Consider the following 19877-nt stretch of genomic DNA (forward strand, 5'->3'; position numbering starts at 1 on the left):
AAGCTTGACTGTTGACATCATGGCATGTCTTTTTTCAAATGTTGTGTCATTTTTACGCCAGACGTAACCAGCTAAAAACCTTTGAAAAAGTTCAATTTTTGACTCATCAGTTGACAGAATGTTTCTTTCAAAAGTCTTGACGGTAATAGAGATGCTTTTTGGCAAATGCGCGATAATTTTGAGTGTACCTTTGTGACAGCAGTGGTTTTCTCCTGTGAACTCTCCCAAGAATGCTGTTTTTGACCCGTGTCTTTTTTCAGAGTAGAGTCCTGAACACTGAAATTACCTGGGGCTGCTTTGCTGCCCCAGAACAACTCGCTATGGTTGACGTAATAATCAAGTCTCTTGTTTACCAGAGGATCCTCAAGGAGAATGTCTGACCATCAGTTTGCCCCACACAAACTCAAGCATTCATGGATCATGCAGTGGGACAACGATCCTAAACACACCAACAAGTCAATATCTGAATGGCTCAAAAAGTACAAAATGAAGGTTATAAAGTGGCCAATTGAAAGTCCTCTATTCAATCCAATTGTGATGCTGTGGTCTGACCTAAAATGGGCTGTTTATTCTAAAAAAAAAACCTCCAATATGGCAGATTTTAAACAATTTAGCAAAGAAGAGTGGGACAACATTCCTCCACAGCGTTTTGAAAGACTCATTTATCGTAAACGTTTGATTTCTGTATTCGCTGTCATGATTATGATTAGTATCACCCGTGCCCGCTCATTTGGTGCCAGTCGCTGCGGTCAACCTGATTGGTTCCCTGTCCTTTTTTAAGCCCAGTCCTGTCACTCTCTGGTTATCAGTCCGTCTGCAAACCTCTGTTGTAACAAGGCAAGCATTTTAACCGCCTGTCCTGTTTTTGCACCTGTTTTTCCACCCGTCCGTTCCAGATTTCCCTGTTTGTTTCCGGCTCCGACCTGTTTTTGATTCCGACCACATTTGCTCTCCCGTTCCGGCGTACAACCTGTTTTTGATCCCGACTATGTTCTTGCTCTCTTGTCCTGGGTATGACCTGTTTTTTCTCGTCCTTGGCACCGCCATCCTCCACTCCGGAAGATCCACCTCCGTATTCGTATCACGATCCAATTGCGTGAGCAGCTTGCTTCACGCGAGCACCGGATCGCAGGCGCTGCCCTTCCTCTTTCTATCAATAAACTTGTGGTTAACGCTACGCATTTGGGTCCTGATTCCGTCCTGGTCGTGACATTCGCTCCCAAGGGTGACCCAACTTGCTTTCAGGGAGCAATTACTTTTAAAATAGGGCCAGATGGGTTTTTTGTGCCTTAATAAATGGAATCAACATTAGAAAACTGAATTTTGTATTTCCTTTAGTTATCTCTTTGTGATATTAAAACTGGTATATGGTATACACTGTATATGTTTGCACAAACCGGGGAAAAATTGCCAAGTGTTTAGTTTTCAATGATGCATACCTGTCAACCTGTACGTTTTTGCCGTACAAAGTACGTTTATCATGCATTTTAAGACGTGTACGACGTACAAGAAAATCTGTACGGAAAACGCAAATTTGTCAATTATGGGCACCATCCGACTATCTCGAAACGGCAAATCAATCAAGTCAAACGAGTTCGCCGCGGAAGCCTCTATCTATCTTTTTTTTCCTTGCAAACGAAGCGAGCGGTTTGATGCAACTGTGCGCATGCGTCTGCCGCCTCGGATTTCATGTGGTAGTTATGCAGAGAAAGGAAGCCTGTCTGTTTTTAGAGAACCGGCTTTTTCGTCTCAACTCATTAAAGAGAGCCGGTTCTCAAACGGGTCACTTGCTTTGATGCATTATATTACAAATGATTATGTTGTATAAAGAAGTTAATAAAAAAATGAAATATAAAATGGGAAAATGAAAAAAGACAGTTTTTTTGTTATCCCTTTAATCACTATATTACCAACAATAATTTAATGCAGAAAATGAATTCATAATTTGAATAAGAAAATGTATTATGCTACTTAATTATATCTCATCTCATCTCATTAGCTGCACCGCTTATCCTCAGTAGGGTCGCGGGGGTGCTGGAGCCCATCCCAGCAATCATCGGGCAGTGGGCAGGGGACACCCTGAACTGGTTGCCAGCCAATCGCAGGGCACACAGGGACAGACAACTCACTCGTTCGCACCTACGGACAATTTGGACCGGCCAATTCACCTGAAATGCATGTTTTTTGGAATGTGGGAGGAAAACAGAGTGCCCGGAGGAAACCCACGCAAGCACGGGGAGAACATACAAACTCCGCACAAGAAGTCTGGAGCTGGATTTGAACCCACACAGGAGGTTCCCAAGACATGAACTGTGCCGCATATGCGCTAACCACTGCGCCGCCGTGCTGCACTACTTAATTATATCTGCATGTATTTTTTCTTTCTACAGTGAACGTCCAAGCTACTTCATTTTTTAACCTTTTTTATCATATACCTCATTCATGTCGAGCAACTCAGTATCTCACAACAAAATGTTAATTAACAATATATATGATATAACGAAACACATGTACAATATAACATGTTAAACTTCATGAATAAACACGTTTGAAAAAAAAATATGGTGTAAGATTATTTTGTATTTTGTAAGGGAAAATACAACATTTTGTAAGGGCATGGAGCCGCGGAGGTTGACAGGTATGATGATGTCTCTTTGATTGAAAATACAAAAAAGAAAAAAGAAAATGTACAGTCTATGTACCTGCATGTCAAGTGGGTTAAGTATTGCGCACAAATAAATGTATCCATGTGAAAAATACTTGTACAGCACACTACTATGAAAATATTTGCAGTAAGATATTGAAACTGGCGTCCAATTATGGTGAATCGCGAGTACGAGTCTCGCGCTAGGAGCGCGCTCCTTCTTCTGCGGTGATCCAAGTCGCCTCGTCAACACAGCAGAATTGACTTTCTGCCTTTTGGTCCTCCTAAATGAAAACGTCAACTAAGAAGCTGGTTCTTCGTGTTCTGTCACCATCATGTTGGACAACTGTACGGATTTTGGCAACCACACGCAGATAATGGTCACGGTGGTTCGCAACTTCCCTGCTCTTGCTTTTGGAATCTTACTTATCGCGGTCGTCACCTTCGGCAACGTGTTAGTGTGCTTGAGTGTTTACTCGGATAAAGCTTTAAAAACGACTACAAACTATTTCATCGTCAGTTTGGCGTTTGCAGACCTGCTGCTGGCGGTTTTGGTTCTGCCACTCTTCGTTTACGCAGAGGTAAAAAACTCAAATTTCAACTTTTAAATTGTATGCACTAAAAAGCTTCGTGTGTATGAACGGGGATCTCCAAAATTGTTCCTGTAATTCACAATTTGTAACAGAAAAAGTGTGACGAGTGCATACAATTTGTGAAAAAAAATGGTTTTCCCGAAAGCCACAATCAAATAACCCTTCTGGATTCTTCACAGAAGAAAAGTCAGAAAACGAATTCAATTGTCTTTATTGTCATAGCCATAAAGATTTGACATGGCAGCAATGTTTTCTCTAATTTTGCACGGGTCTGAGCGTTCACACAAAGTCGGTGAGCAACTGCTGAAACAACAGTGAGCAACCATAATCCCAAGTGCGGCAAGATAATTCATTATCAAACATGTCCAAAACTTGACATCAAGTTACATTTTGCTGAGTTTTCGGCAATGCAAAATTATTTTTCTCTTTTGAATGAATCGACTCATGTACTATTGCAAAGGTTGTACGGCCTACAAACGTCGTTTGTTCTTACAATTCTTTCACAAGATATCCATTTCTTTTTATTTCCTGATATATATTGTCGCATAATGTTTAACATTTTGGGGGGCTTATTTAGTCGGTTGTAAGATACACAACTGTACTTAATCACATTTTTAGTGGAAGTACAATGTTGGCAACAAGATTCACTTGATATAATTGGAAATTATTGAATGCAACACAAACTTTTTCTTCTTTTTTCCGTGTTTTTTTCTACTTTTTTAAAAATTCCTTTAAAAAAAAAATCTCATTGTGTTTATTTTCTCCGAGCTGTTACTTTTTTCTTTTTGTTCTCTATTTACTTTTTTCCTACATTTCTTTATTTTCTTTTTTTCTGGCTTTTTTTCTAAATTTTTCCTTCTTTTTTTCGCTTCCTTTTGTTTCTTTTTTTCTCAGCTTTTCACTACTTTTTCATTTTGGTATTTTTTTTCCTTTTTGTTCTATTCCCCTTCCTTTAAGTCATTTTGTGCATAATTTGACATAATATTTGGTCATGTTGGGATTAAAGAAGCAAAAACAACCTGAAGAGCCGTTTAGGACCTGAAAGAGATGGTTCGTTTTAGTGAGCTGAGCCGAAGAAGCCGGTTCTCGACAAACTCTACTAACTTTACTTAACTTCGTTCTACTTCGACCTTGACTTGAAAATACCGCATTTAGAACACAGCGTCAGGGGAACCCGTGTATTTTTACCTTCATGCACTGTAACTTTGACTTAAGTCGCTTCTTAATTACCGGTAGTAATTTTGAGCCCTCATTTTTGTTCTCAGGCTAGATTTTCTTGTGCGCTGAGAATGTGCGAGCAGTGCGCAATTGTGCACGCGCGCAGCTTAGAGGGAACACTGCATGGCACCCCAGTATAAACATGTAATAACGATTTCCAAGAGACATCAGGACAAAGGCAGAAACAATATGTAGAACATAGTGCTTAGAGCAGGAGTCAGGAACCTTTTTGACCCAAAGAGCCATAAAAGCAAAAAATGTTTTAAAAATAAATTGAGAGAGCCACATCATATATTTTCAGACAAAATTGAAAAAACTGCCAAACACACTCTCTAGACAAAAGCTAATTCTTCAGCCATTTTTATTTCACTGTGTGTCATTTGATGATATATTCAATTGTATGAAATAATAATAATACCAAATCCTGTGTCCCAAAACAATTCAAATATGCCATTTACAATTTGTCTTCCACCTTCAGTTAAGAGTGTTGAGGCAATTTCTTTCCATGAAATTTGTCCTTAATAACGGTTTCAAAACAATGTGCATGGAAAGTTCTTTTGTAAAAATGTCACAAATTACTGCAAACGATAAGCATATCGTCATATTCACTTTCGGTGTGGACTGCACTGAGCGAGAGAGAGAAAGAGAGAGAGAGAGAGAGTGAGAGAGAGAGAGAGAGAGAGAGAGAGAGAGAGAATGAGAGAGAGAGAGAGAGAGAGAGAGAGAGAGAGAGAAGGAAGTGCCTTGCGCTGTGTGCAGGGATCCGCCCACCTGTACTGCTCACCCATTCAAAGTCGTTTGCCAGCGTTTTTATTTATCAGTTTAAATGGTTTTATTATCGTACTTTTGCATTAAGTTGCTTCGGCTTTATATGGACCAAAATCGGGAGGAAATCACTTGACTTTGGAACGAAGAGATGTGCAATAGTTACATTTTATTTCGGAGCCATATGCACTCATGAAAAGAGCCATATATGGCACCCGAGCCATATGTTCCCTACCCCTGGCGAGACTATTGTAATAATAGTACAGTATTCATGAATGAGAAAGAATAGTGCATTGTAACAATGGTGCTAATAAAGTGCAATGGCGTTTAGCAGCACCAAAAACCCCAAATAAGTCACAGGATGTATATGTCACAGATTTGCGCTATAGTATATAATTTCACAGTTTCGCGCAATAATATACATTTTCACAGTTTAATTAAGCAGCAGCAAAAAACGAACAAAAAAAGAAAGAAAAAAAATCACAAGATATGTTTTTACAGTTTTGTGGTGACAGCCCTGGGCAAGAAGCTGTCTCTGAGCCTGTGTGGTTGTGCTTCAAAGGTCAATTATACCACTATTAATAAACATATTAATAACCTTATAATCCCTCTGGATTCTTCTCAGAACAAAAGTCGGAATATAAAAAACACTATTTATCCATGAAATAAATAATAACCGAACAACGCAGTGGGTTCCACACAAAAAAGTTAATAGAATATGTGGCGTGCAGTCTTAGTTTTAGCACAGGACAATCAACGATATAGATGACTTGCGAAAAGTCAGAAGTTTTTATCTCTTTATCACCCTATATTTAGTCACAGTACTTGAGGCTAATGTTAATTTGGTTGTACGTTTCACATGTTACGATGACAATATATTCTATTTTATTCTTCTGTTTCATTCTAAGCATTGTAGGTGAAAAACGTATTGTCATTCTAACATGTGTAATGCACACTGAAATGTGTGATTATGGGATAAAACCCAATGCCCTTCGATATGTCTTTGATATCTTGGTTCTCAATCTCAACTGATCTGACTGCAGAACTGTCTCACCCCAGACATGGGGACTTGAGACTTAGTGACTTGGACTCGAGTCGACTCGAGTCGCTGTTTTTATGACTTGTGACTTGACTTGGACTTGGCAATCTAAGACTCGGGACTTGACTTGTGACTTGACTTGCCCAAGAAAAAAATACTTGGGACTTACTTGGGACTTGAAGGTGAAGACTTGAGACTTACTTGAGACTTGCACATGTGTGACTTGGTCCCATGTCTGTAGACTCACCCTGATGATCAGCAAAACTGAAACGACTTTAAGTGATAATATTCCCTTAAACACTGCATTTCTTAAAGGGACAATATAAAATTTGACCACTACATGCTTCTTTTTTGCGGCGCCTAACCAAATTTGCGTGCTAAAAACCAGAAAGAATACAAATTATGAAGACTCAAAGTGACCAAACCATTTTTTTTGTTTTCGTTTTTTTCCTTTCACAAGGCTTTTGGTTTTTGGGGGTGCACATAGCAGCAAGATGGCAGACATTCAAAAAAGAAAGAAAAGAAAAATGGAAACAGAAAAAAGCAAGAAGAGGAAAAAGGAAGAAGAAAAAAAGACATCCCCCTCCCCAAAAGACAGAAAAAAGAAAGTAATGAAGCTTTTAGTGGTACTCGTAGCAGCAAGATAGCCGACATTTATGTTAGCGTCCTCTAGGTCAGCCTTAAAATAACTACAAGTCTAGTTCATGTATTACCGCTGATTACTCAATTCAGTATTGTTTTTTTTTAATACATTATATATTTTCCCACTAGAGGGGGCTAAGTAATACAAAATGTCGCTATAATGAAATCCAAAACGCCTTTACTTTAGTGGCTTTGTTTTCAAGATAATAAAATGTATACAGTAATTCGTTCTGCGCTGTATCTGCGTTTGGACATATAACTTGTGTGAAAAAATTTTACTGGTCTTTTTCTGTGGTGTGAAATGGGGGGTTTTAACTCACATTTGCAGCAAATACTCGCCATCTACTGTTCAATAGATCCTCAGTTTTTTTTTCTCAAGCATTATTTTGCCAAGGCAAAGGCCTGCAGCCCACTGAAAACTAGTGCGCAACTCACTTCTGAGTCTTGACCCTCCAGTTGAGAAACGCTTATACACATGAATGGTAGTCTGGTGGTAAGAGTTGGGAACTTTAACCGTCGCGACTTGGATTTAAATCCCGGTTCAAGAAAAAACGTGCACCGTGACTTTGAGTTATTTTTCAGGTAAAAAAAAAAAACGCCCTCTGGCATTGTTCAGGGGGCCGGACCAAATGTGGAGGCAGGCTGGACCACTCTGTATTTTTTAATGAAAGTTGCTGTATATTAACGGTATACTGTCATTCAAATAATGAAATCTACGTGGTAATTATTGAAAATATCCTTTGAATTCACAACGATTTGCAAGAATGACTCATGAGCATTCACAACTCTCATTAAGTGCTAAAAATCTCCTGTCTGCCTTTCTAAAAATGCACATGACTCATAGACCACGAGTGAGCTCTCTTCTTTAATTGGCTTCGGCTGTCATCTTGTTATTGTTCTGCAACGCATCTGCACTTGGCAGATGCTTTGAATATCACGCAAAACATCCAGGTACAATCGGTATTGATTGCATGCAGTGTTGGGTGCAAACAAAAAACTAGCTAACGTTACTAGTTACTTCAATTATAAATTCATTCTGTTACGCCCCCGGATAACGGAAAGTAACTAGCCAGTTACAAATTACCGTCTATATTAGCATTGGAACCGACCACCTAAAACTGCTTAACAATAGCTACATAATCAAAGAAATAGAAGAAAAGGTGTACACCAACCTGTGGAAGCCGTGAAACCTTCATAATGCTTGGGGAACCTTGAGAGCTTGCAAACAAACAGAGCCGAGACACTCCATGTCAATTTTGTCTATTGGATTCAAACCAGATTTCCTCCCCCATTGCTGATTACTGTCAAGGACGGTATCTTTTTGTCCGGTCATGGTGTATTGAAAAGGTTATTTTACAAATATGAAGACCAAAGTACAGAACACGTTTACTGTAAATTCTTTGCTTACATTTGCCCCATTGATTTCCTGTTGGTATATTGTTCCTGTGTAAACCACACCCCAACTCCCACCTGTCCCTACACGCTGCCTACCATTTGCTACAGTTGACACACAAACAAATTTGTGCATCTAATCTAACCCCCTGATTCCAGTATTTTATTTTATAGTTGTAAACACAGCTTGCAAGTGATTAAATAAGTTAGGGCAGGGATGTCAAACTCAGTTTGGCGCTGTGGCAGGGTCCTGATTTCCTGTTTTCAGGCGGGCCAGATCATTAAAATAATGTCAACTTAATATGTTTAGTTTACCGTAGTATTCAAAGCTAAACTTTATCATTTGGCCTTCTTTAGTAGCCTACCCTACATATTATAAACACATTACAAAACATCTTAGCATGACACATTTATACACAAAAACCGGGAAAAAAATGATTTTCATATTTTGCATTGTATGCGTTACTTGGCTATTTTAACATGCAGTGAATGCAGTTTTACTCCCGAACCAATTCACCACGCTATGCAAACCCAAATGGAAGCTATGTAACAAATACCATTTTTGCCGTCATTGTCGTACTGCTTTAAAATAAATAAACAAGAAATAAAAAATAAGAGTGCATGGCAATAAGATTAGACAAGTTTAGATCAAACTAGAAGAGTTACTGCCTTCTAGAAGCCACTGAATAGATGGCCGTGGAATTTGTGAAATGTTTTCAATAAGTAGTTGAGTAACACACCATGCTGTAACAAATCTTGTACAAATTTGTTTTGCTAACGCGTTACAGTACTCGTTATTGAGTAAAGTAATTGTGTTTACTCCCAACACTGGTTGCCTCACAGTATGCATTCTGCATCTTAGAAGCAAAGTATGCGAAAAAGGATGTTCAGACAGGAACAATGTTGCCATAGTTGAAGGTTATAGTGATGCAAGCGCAAAAAGGATTAGTGTGTTCAGATTTTGAGCAGCTAATGAGTTTGATTCTTTGTGTATAGTTCCAAGGTGGTGTCTGGTCCTTGAATATGTTTGTATGTGACGGCCTGATGACCATGGATGTGATGTTGTGCACTGCATCCATCTTCAACCTCTGTGCCATCAGTGTCGACCGGTAAGTTGTGCTCACTCACTCACCCAGGTATATACACGAGCCTCTTCAACACTTTTACTTAAAGAAAGTGATGTACAGTAATCCCTTGGTTATCGCGGTTAATGGGAAACAGAACTAAATACGGGCATACCGGCCGCCAGGTACGCAACATTTTTGGGTAGGGACTTTAGAGTCATTTTATAATCATTGCAGCAATCGTGGGCAGCACAGCAACTGGTTGGTTCAGGGTTCAATTCCAGCTACCGCAGCCTCTCCGTGCGGAGTTTGCATGCGTGCCTGCATGGATCTTCTCCCGCATTCCAAAAAACACGCAAGTCAGGTAAATTGGCTGGTCTAAGTTGTCTCTCGGTGTAAATGAGCGAGTGAGTTGTCTGTCTCTGTTTGGCCTGCAACTGGTTGACAACCAGTTCAGGGTGTCCACTGTGCTCCAGCACTCCCGTGACCCTTGTGAAGATAAGCTGTGCAGAAAATGGATGGATCTAGTTATCGTGTTACTCTGCTGTATCGCGGTTTTGCTACTTTGTGGATTTTCATCATTATTTGTGTTCTGCATTCCGAATAGCTAAACAGAGGAACGAAGTTAAACCACTCCACTAGCTAAACATGCCCTGGAGCCACATGCCGGCCTTTGGCGCTCCCAAGTGGCTTCCTGGCGCTTTTTCAAAACTGTTTGAAATCGTAAAATATATGGTTTTTGTAGGACAGAACTGGAAGCTGAGTGCAGTTTTCCATAACTTCCACATGATAGCAGCAAGTATCATGTAAAGAAAAGTGGATTGTGTTTAAATCCATACAGTTCAGCAATAAAACAGTAAGATTATTTTTGAAAATTTGACAGAACAGAAGTTATTTGTAAAAAAAAGTTTTTAAACCAATACTTCAGCCTGTAAATTAGGTTTGTTCTTGAGTAGTAAATAATTATTAAATAAATAAAGGTTTCTACTTGGTTGGTTTTGATCATCTTCTTCTTTGGAACGCGACCCCGCGTACAACAAGGGATTATTGTACTTTATTTTCATGTACAACTTCTCTTTGAATGTGTTTTTAGTGATCAGGAATATTTGTATAGAAGTTTTATTTTTTAGGGTTAACTCAAATGCTTTAGGGAGGTTTTCAGTTTTTTAGGATCGGGAAAATTTTCTCGAAATACGAGCAATTGTAAATACTGTACCAATACGATCCAGGGGTGAATTAATCTCGTATCTGGAGGTATCACTGTACCTAAGATTCTACTCAACCATTTTCAGCTGTACGAAATCCACTTAGTTTCATTTTTACATGTCACCCAAAAGTCTTTTTTTTTTTTTTTTTTTTTTTTTTCAAGGGATTAACCGATCACCTCCTTTTTAATGAGTGCTTTTAACTTAAGCAAATGTTAACAATGCCCAACTGAGTTAAAAAGAAACTATTGATTAGTGTAGCATACTAGTCAGCATAGAGAAATAAATAACCAACTTTCAAGAATCATTGAAAGTAAGGAGAGGCCTGTTTCGAGTACATTATTAAGTGCATTATTACTTTTGGTGCTCGGCACTAAGCGAAAATAACGAGAAAAATAAAGTGATCTCCTCGCAAGAATAAAAAGTACCCTATTTTTCAGAACGATATATCTATTGAATGCCCATGCATGATTTCAAGGGGCCTTGCAACTCAGTATCATTCCAGCTAGTTGCCCAAATTTAGGCACAATACCTATCCACAATCCTGATCGAGAAAATCCCTAGTAGTGGCTGAGTTCTGAACAGAACCCACTTGACACTTGACATCGACTTGACCATTTTAATAGTTGTGATCTCTTGGTTTTTCAGGTTCATTGCAGTCGCCATTCCCCTAAATTATAACCGCAAGTATGTGGACTGTCGTCAAATCATCCTGCTTTTGGGCACCTGGTTGCTAGCCCTCGCTGTTGCCTCCCCTGTTATGTTTGGAATCAATAACGTACCTAACCGTGACCCGAGTAAATGCAAACTGGAGGACAAAAACTATATTGTTTATTCCTCCATCTGCTCCTTCTTCATTCCGTGCCCTATCATGGTCCTGCTCTACTTTGGTGTGTTTCGCGGCTTGCAGCACTGGGAGCTGGCGCGGAAGGCCAAACTGCACAGCAGCATTAAAACCTGCAGGAAGCTACAGCATGCGGCCATCGCCACAGCCTTACCCCCGCTGGCGGCGGCCATTTCCGGGCATTTGCCGATGCCTTTACCTGGGATGATTGAAAGGGATGACATCGATGACTACATGAAGGAAGAGATTCTTTATCCCTTGCAGTGCGGAGCGGATGCCATACCTACAGTGACCTATAGACAAGAACACCAAATTAAGAAAGGAGCCAAGATCAATAGCAGGGAGAGGAAAGCCATGAGGGTTTTACCGGTTGTAGTCGGTGAGTTTCTCTATCTTTTTTTTTTTTAATTTCCTAGCAGATTAAAAAAATGATCAGTTTGACAAATTTACTGCCTTCATAACAAAAAACAAATATGGAGTCATTTTTATTAGCTGGTGATCTTATCTAATTTCTTAACACTTTCTGCCTCAAACTTGGGTTCTTTAATTCTGAATGTTTATTTTTACACCAACCACTTGAATATGTTCATTGGCATCAGACCTATCAATACATTGTTTTAACACCACGTGTACAGGAATGTTCGTATGTCACTGTCAATTTTAACACATTCATTCGGATTAGTCCAAAATCCGGATTTGATTCCAGTCGCACTATTCCCTGCATGTAAACGTAGTGACTGCTGCTCACCCAAATTTAGCATTTTTTGTTTTGTTTCTTACAGGAAATTTTCACACTTTTTAAAGTGCTATAGATGGTTAATTCCGGACCTTGGGTCGCTTCTTTTTTGCTACATTTCAAACATTGCGGCTTTGAATACGGTGCGCCTTATTCTTAATTTTTTTGTGGCTGCACTGAGGAAAACGGCAAGCTGCTCTTTTCCACAACGCATGTGCTCTAAATACAAAACACAGCGGTGATGGTGATGGTTGGAAACATTTATGATGCCCTTGAGATAAATTAGTCCACGTTTTTACCAACATTATTCAGGAGCACAACTGGAGGTTTGAAAGTATTTTATTATTATTATTATTATTAACTACGTACGCACAATATATAAACTTTTTTTTTACCCACAAATCAAGTCATTAATTTAAACAACTGCATTGGAATTTATTAATAAAAAACACTAGTTTTCTTTCCGTATCATCAGCGTCAATGTCAGGTCACTGACCTTTCCTTTAATCCTCGAGGAACGATAACAAGTGAATGTAATTTGGGGCGGCAGTAGCTCAGGAGGTATAGCGATCGTTTTAGGATTAAGGGATCCCAGTTCGAATCCCGGCTTGTCCGTGTTACATGTCGAAGTGTCCTTGGGTAAGACACTGAACCCCCAATACCCACAATAAGCAGGTTAGCAGCCTTACATGGCTGCACAGATCAAGGCCGCTATTGGGAAATGTGAAGCACAATGTGAAGTGCTTTGGGAAGTCATTGACTTGAAAAGCGCTATATAAATGCAGATCATTTCATTTCATTTCATAATTTGGTCTGTTACCACGGTAACCACCAATGACCCCATCACAAAAATACATGCCTGTGTTGCAAACAGTATGCTCCACAGTATGATTGCCCTGGTGCTGTTGTCGTCGTCGTCGTCGTTGAGTCACTCAAGGCGCCTAAGGTAATCCATAGTAGCGCCAGACTCGCTCGTGGGAGGCTCCGTAATTCTCCGAAGGAGAGGGGGCTGCGACTGTCCTGTGCCGCCAGGCCTGACGGGGTGCGACCCAAGCAAACCAAGCAGACGAAGCCTCTAAAGTCCTTAGTACTTTCGGACAGGCCGGTGCATGATTTATGGAAGCCCGGTGGGCAGGTAGTACAGGTGATTGGGGTGTGGTCGCAGCGAATGGTTCGAAAGCACCACTGGCATTTGGACTGGGGGCCAGGGTTGCTCTCGAAGTCGCCCGCCCTAAGAAGAACAGAGAGAGGAGAGTAGAAGAGAGAGAAAGAGAGGGACAGATAGAAAGAGAGAAAGACAGACAGAAAAAAAGGGGAAAAAAGGCAAAAAGGGGGAAAAGAGAGTGAGAGAGGTGGGGAGAGAGTAGGAAAGAGAGGGATAGAGAAAATGAGAGACAAGAGTGTAAAGGGGGAAGAGAGAAAAGGAGAGACAAAGAAGAAGAGAGGAGCAAGAAAGAAAGAAAGAGCGAGTCTGAGTGGACTGAGTTGGATTCGTAAGGCTCCCCCGGGAGAGAGCCTTTCGCAGGACACCACGGGAAGGTTCCTTGTCTTTGTCCTGCCCCTGGTGCTGTCTTCTAGAAATGGAGGGCTCACAGTTTACGGGAAACAGCCATTCTCTGCGCAGTAGTAAATATGTGCTCGTTTTTCTAATCGCCGTCTTAAATGGTCACATGATCCGGAAACACGTGACGTAAACAACTTGGAGCAAAACTGAAAACTTTTCTGTTGGCTTTCTGCAGGAAAAGGTGTTAATGCCAAATTCCTCACAGAGTTGGTTCAAATTAGATTATTTCTTTAGCTGCGGTGTAAAATCCTGGGGAGCTTGTATAAAGACAAAACTGAATTTCGTTCTTAGATTTGAGCAAGCGGCTTTTGATCAGGATCGCTCTGTAGTCTCAAATTTCCAGTGAATAATGTTAAGGACAAGCTTGCATGAGAAAAAAAAACCCAGATTATTTCTCAAGTGAGCCAAAGAGGTACAAAAACAAAATGGCAGGCAAACCACAACATGGACTGTAACATGAATGTTTTTAGCCTTTGAACACTCAGCAGCACAGCTCATTTTAATTAGATAGATAAATAGATAGATAGATACTTTGTTCATCCCCGAAGGGAAATTCACATTTCAATTATCACCTCTTGTACTGAATAAACTGTTAAATGGGGTGTTATCAGAAGATCTTGAGTCTTTCCAAACATTGATTCCTCAGGCCTTACCACTTGGAAATAGTTGATGCTCTGATTGGTAAGAAATTCAATTTGTACAAAAAAGTAAACGTTAGGATGTCTCCTTTTAACTCCTTTTGGGGATTTTTGTTGCTGCTAAATGTTATTGCACTAATGTTACCATGCAAGATTGCCAGTCTCTAAGCAAGACTTTGTAAACATTTTTGCCTGTTTATCCTGACAGTCTTTTATCTTGTGTTGTCTTTGAAGGGACTGCGTGTAACATTTAGTGCCGCCTAGTGGTACCAAAATAAACACCTATCATTCAGTATAAAAATAATTAGATAGATAGATAGATAGATAGATACTTTGTTCATCCCCGAAGGGAAATTCACATTTCCAGCAGCATCCCTGAGCTGAGAACAATCGAGAACAATCGAAAATAACACGGGAGCTGCTGGAGTGGCTGCCATTCGTGACGGCGCCGGAAGAAAAGATTCAATTTGAATCATTTACAAACAAACAAACAATTGAATCATGTACAAACAAACAAACAAAATATTCATGTTTCAATAATTAATGCGAATATTAGGCAAAAATACATGAACCATCATACCAACGTTATTCTTATAAAAAATAGTCAGTCGAGAAATTTGTGTTTCTTTTACGCCTTGGAATCCCCACTTAGGTGTCCGCCATGTTTTTCGTCAGGATGCCGCCACGCTGTGCACTCTGACACTGTGCCACTAGCCCTTGCTCGCATCAGACAACACAGCACCATGTAGTGGTCAAAAATTACATATTGGGGCTTTAAAGTTGTTATTCCATCTTTACCCAGGATTGCCATGTCTAATTTTGTTGCGTACAATATTTTCACAACGTGGCTATCAATGACAATAAATTCCATTCATTATGACCTCTTGCACAAGTCTTGTTATAAATGTGCTTTTACTTGAATACTGCAATGATAAGAATTCAAGAAAATACTCATTGGTTTTTTTTCTACAACAAAGTCAAAATCAAGGTTTTGACTGCTATTTCTCATGCAGTGAGCTAGGCACTGACCTGCCCCGCAGGCTGCAGAATCGTTTGCCAGAACTCAGATAATATATTACTGTTCTGTATTCACTTCTGGTTGGTGGGGAAGCTATAGTCTGTGGCAATTATTTTTTGCATACTAGACTGGTAAATGTTACAACTAATTGGGATTTGAAAGCACTAAGGAGTGTTTTATCCTCCCTCGTGAAAAGAAAAACACAGGTTTAGGTAGGCCTAATAGGCACCAATTATAGTATGAATTTTTGTCACGGTCACAAGTAGAGGTAAGATCTGGCCAAAGAAAAATACAGCCCCCACCCGGGCCCGCGGGCATTAAAACCGGACATTTTCTGAGCTCGGCCAATTAACTTGTTTTGAGTGACCGTGCCCGAAGCAAACCCGTATTGTCCTTCAGACAAAGAAAACAAAAACAAATAACAAAGACTGGTGGATAATTAAAAAAAAATAAAAAAAATTAAAAAGCGAGAGAACTCCAGCCTGAACATGATGATTAGGGACTCAACTCTGCGAGATCAAAGAATTCTTATCACATGTTAGCATTGCAAGCTAATACTAATCTGAGCGCCTAAAAAAACTAAATGTGGTACTAATTACATTTTGGCTTAAATTATTGTCAGGAATGCAGTACCTATGAGCGTCTTTGCATCGTACTGTATATGTCTCAAAGTGTTGGCTGAATGGGCTCACTGGTTCTGGATCTTCACCTATCCTAAGTGATTATGATGAAACTCATTGTTGTATAAATTAATCTCAGTTACGTACAGAACAGCTTTATACTAGTTACATTTTCAATGTTAGTCTGAAAAAGATGTACCAGACCCTTTTTACTCAACAGGTTTGGCCTGTAATTTCAGATATGTAACACCTTCTATAAAAAAGTACCACGCGTCCCTTGCATTGTCAGTTACACTGGGTTTTCGCTACCTTCTGCCACTCAAGCATTAGCATTTGCTCACTGTGAAAAAAATGGATGGAATTCCATAGATCTTTGTCAGCATGGTCTATCAAGCTATGAAAAACGAGGCATTACTGTCACGTACCAGAAACAGGACCCAGTTTCATTCGTTTACTCAGTTTTATTGATAAAGAGGGAGAGCAGGGCTTGCTTCCACGATCTGATGATTGACAGACAAGGATAGCAGGTGGCAGGAACGCGGAAGTGGCACTTCCGTGTCGAGTGAGGATAATCCTAGGCTGCAGAGATACTGGTCATTAGCCGGGACGGGAGGGAAAGGGCGGTATCGAGTTCGGAAAAGAGGTCAACAATAGGTATCAGGCAGGAAACAGGGCAAAACAGATCGGTGGTAGGGATGGCAGACCAGGGCAGAAACGGGGCAAAACAGGTCCAGAAACAGGTCGGCAACAGGTAATCAGGCAGGAGAAAACAGAGCAGGAGATTGTCGGACGGAATGAGCTTGTCTAGCTGGGAGCAAAGGTTCGCAACGATCTGACAGGGTCCTCTTGGAAGCTGGAGGTTTAAAAAGAGTCTCTTAGCCAATCAGCTCTCAGGGCTGTTGGCGCCAATTGGGCAATCACAGGTGCCTTGAATTGGCAATCATGACAATTACATGTTTTGCTGTTACTTCGACAGGGTGAATGAGATATGTACAATCCTTGTTGTTCTGTGACTAATTGATCATGAGACAAGTCCATTATGAAGTCCATATAATTCTGCATTCATGCAGGCTGCTTCCTCTTCTGCTGGACTCCATTCTTTGTGGTCCATACCACTCGAGCTGTGTGCTTGAGGTGTGAGATCCCTCCCGGATTAACAAGCACAGTGACCTGGCTGGGCTACATCAACAGCGCCCTCAACCCCATCATCTACACCATCTTCAACACAGAGTTCAAAAACTTTTTCAAGAGATGCTTTAGAAACTGCTGTTACACCTGCTTGGTATAAACACTTTGACTCTTGGTTAACATGTGTCGATATTCACAATTACCTTAAATTAGTGTAGAGGTCATATACAGGTATTATCTATACTGTATAATACAGTAACACACTATTATGTTGTGCTTTGTCCAGGAAAATGTGACAAGGGCAGACATGAGTTGGAAAGCATCCATGTCCAGTCGGTAAAAATTATAATCACAGTTTATTATATAATTACAGTAAATTCGAGTAAATGATGAGTTCTTCCTTTTATTTCCTCTTTTAATGTAACAGTTAAATAAAAGGGAATGGAGACATTGCTCTTGAAATGCATCAAGTCTCTACATAACTACAGTACAAATTACTTCAATGATAAAGACTTTGGTTCAAAGTGACATGTTATTTGCAAGTTTTCCAGTTTATCCAAGAACATTTACCGTTTTTTTTTTGTGTGTATTTTTATTAAGTTCACTATATGGACACTTGCCAAATGAAAACTTGCAATTACACATTACTGCATAAGAGTTCTGCCTGCTATACTGTACACATGGCTCTGCTCCATTGACAAACTACTTTGCCGATGGAATGATCCATTAATGTCTTGAACTGAAGTTGGAGATTTTTGTATCAAGTGTTACTTCTGATTATTTCTTTCATTAGCGTTAAATAAGTATACTCATGATTGTCTTTGCTGTATTGAACATGATGCATTGTTTAAACTTTGTAAATGAGACCTGACTATTGCATATTTTAGAGTTTTGCATTATCATACAGAGTTGTGTATAAAGAAATAAACCATCAAAAACAAAGTCAAATGGATGGAAAGACCAGATAAAAAATAAGCTACAATCCAAGGACCGCACTGATTGAATGCTGGGAAAAATGGTGCATGGAGTATAGTGAATGCAATTGAATCTACTGAAAAATATGATCAGATGAAAAAGGCAATATTTTGTTCATTTTCAATGGGAACAAAAGACAAATTTCCTCTAAAAAACAAAGAAAACTTCATTACATTAACAATAAATGAAAGAAGCCGCTAGTTTTCACGTTCCATCAGTTGCCTATATCTTATATTTAATCAAAAATGGATCTTAAATCACTTCAAATAAAAATAATAGCAATTTTCTACCATTCACAAAACTTCAAATTGCAAGAAGGGGTAACAACCTGTAAAACAAATAGACATTGATTCCCGGTGTATGATACAATAATAGATCAAGATCATCTCAGGGACAGAAATAAATCCTTCTCAGGGGCTGGATGTGGCCAGCGGGCCTTTACTTTGAGGTGCTCTGAAACAGTGGCTCTCAACTGGTCTCACTTTATATCTCACTGAGCAACCCTTATTACAAATCGTGATCAAATCAAAAACAAAGTCACTTTTCAAATTTATTAAAATAAAAGATTGTGTTATTTGAACCAGACGTAATGGAATATATTCATATTTTTTCTAAAAAACAACATGACCAGCAAAACCAAAACATTAAGTAATATATATTCCCTTTTACGCTCATTTAGCTGCATTTTTGAATGAAATCCAAAACCTTTTACTTAAGCAGCTTTGTCTTCAAGATCTTTAAATCTACATCTCAAATTCTTTGCTGTATCTGTGTTTGACCATGCCTAACATGTGTAAGTCCAGTCAAGTCATGTTAGTCACAAGAAATCTTTAAGGGCTGTACAGACTACAGACTACAATTACACCATCCCCTGATCTAAAACCTACATAAGAGCAAGAAAAAACTCAAAAACCTCATGAGGAATTTAGGAAACCTTAAAGAGGGACCGTGCATGAGGTAATACCCATCCCAGGATGACCAGGGTTAGTGCCAGGTAATGTGATCAAACTTTCTTGTCTCAGTTGTAAGCCTCGCTGCAGGATGTTGTACCAGCTGCTGTCTCTTGATGCTAGACTTCGGGAGACTAGTGAATACTACATTGCAGTAATTGAGACAGGAGGTAACATACGCATGAATTATAATCTTAGTATCAGATCGTAACAGCATAGGCCGAATTTTTGCATTGTTGCAAAGATGGGGAAAAAAAGCTGTTCAAGTAATATCCTTAACATGTAAGATAGATTAGGGTCAAATGTGCCTTCATTTTTGACCGAATCACTCTGGGGGATATTGCATTTGTCAATGTTCAGAGCAGTGTTTGAGAACAAGTTTCTGCATTTCGATGGGCCAATAATTTGCATTTTAGTCTTTTCAGTGTTGAGGTGCAAGAAGTTAAGTGACATCAATCTTTTTATCTTAGTGAGGCAGGCCTCCAAATTTCCACATTTTAGTGAGGCAGATTCCTCCATTGGAAGATACAAATAAGTGTCATGTACAAAGAAATGGAAACTGATATTGTACTTGCAAAAAATAAGACCTAACAGAACCACATAATTGCTGAAAAAAGGGGACCAAGTACCAAGCCCTGCGGAACACCATAAGTAACAATAAAAGGGCTCCGATGTCATTTCACTGTATCTAACACAATGCGTCAGGCAAGGGCAAACAAGGGTTGTCTTTCGATTGTGGCTTTGCCAGATGGTATAAAAAAATCTTTTGAGGGAGTTAAAAATTTGTCTTGCCCCCAAAACATCACTGCTTTGACGCGCTCTGCATGGAGGAATTTACCAGC

The 19877-nt window shown here is 39.6% G+C and overlaps 1 protein-coding gene across 2 annotated transcripts; it reads left to right on the forward strand.

Annotated features, from left to right (window-relative positions):
- Window positions 1-2882: 2882 nt before the first annotated feature.
- On the forward strand, window positions 2883-18077 carry drd4b (dopamine receptor D4b). 2 transcript variants are annotated; one of them, XM_088334130.1, is made up of 5 exons: window positions 2883-3225; window positions 9290-9402; window positions 11211-11785; window positions 17053-17264; window positions 17397-18077. In XM_088334130.1, exons 1-5 carry the CDS (start codon window positions 2980-2982, stop codon window positions 17448-17450), a joined length of 1200 nt encoding a protein of 399 aa, XP_088190256.1. In that variant the 5' UTR covers window positions 2883-2979; the 3' UTR covers window positions 17451-18077. The 2 variants fall into 2 exon arrangements, with proteins under 2 accessions (XP_088190256.1, XP_088190257.1); XM_088334131.1 differs by having other exon boundaries at window positions 17053-18077.
- Window positions 18078-19877: the final 1800 nt, after the last annotated feature.

This window comes from Urocampus carinirostris, chromosome 4, assembly GCF_059441175.1.
Source record: "Urocampus carinirostris isolate Australia breed hairy pipefish chromosome 4, RoL_Ucar_1.0, whole genome shotgun sequence".
NCBI lineage: Eukaryota > Metazoa > Chordata > Actinopteri > Syngnathiformes > Syngnathidae > Urocampus > Urocampus carinirostris.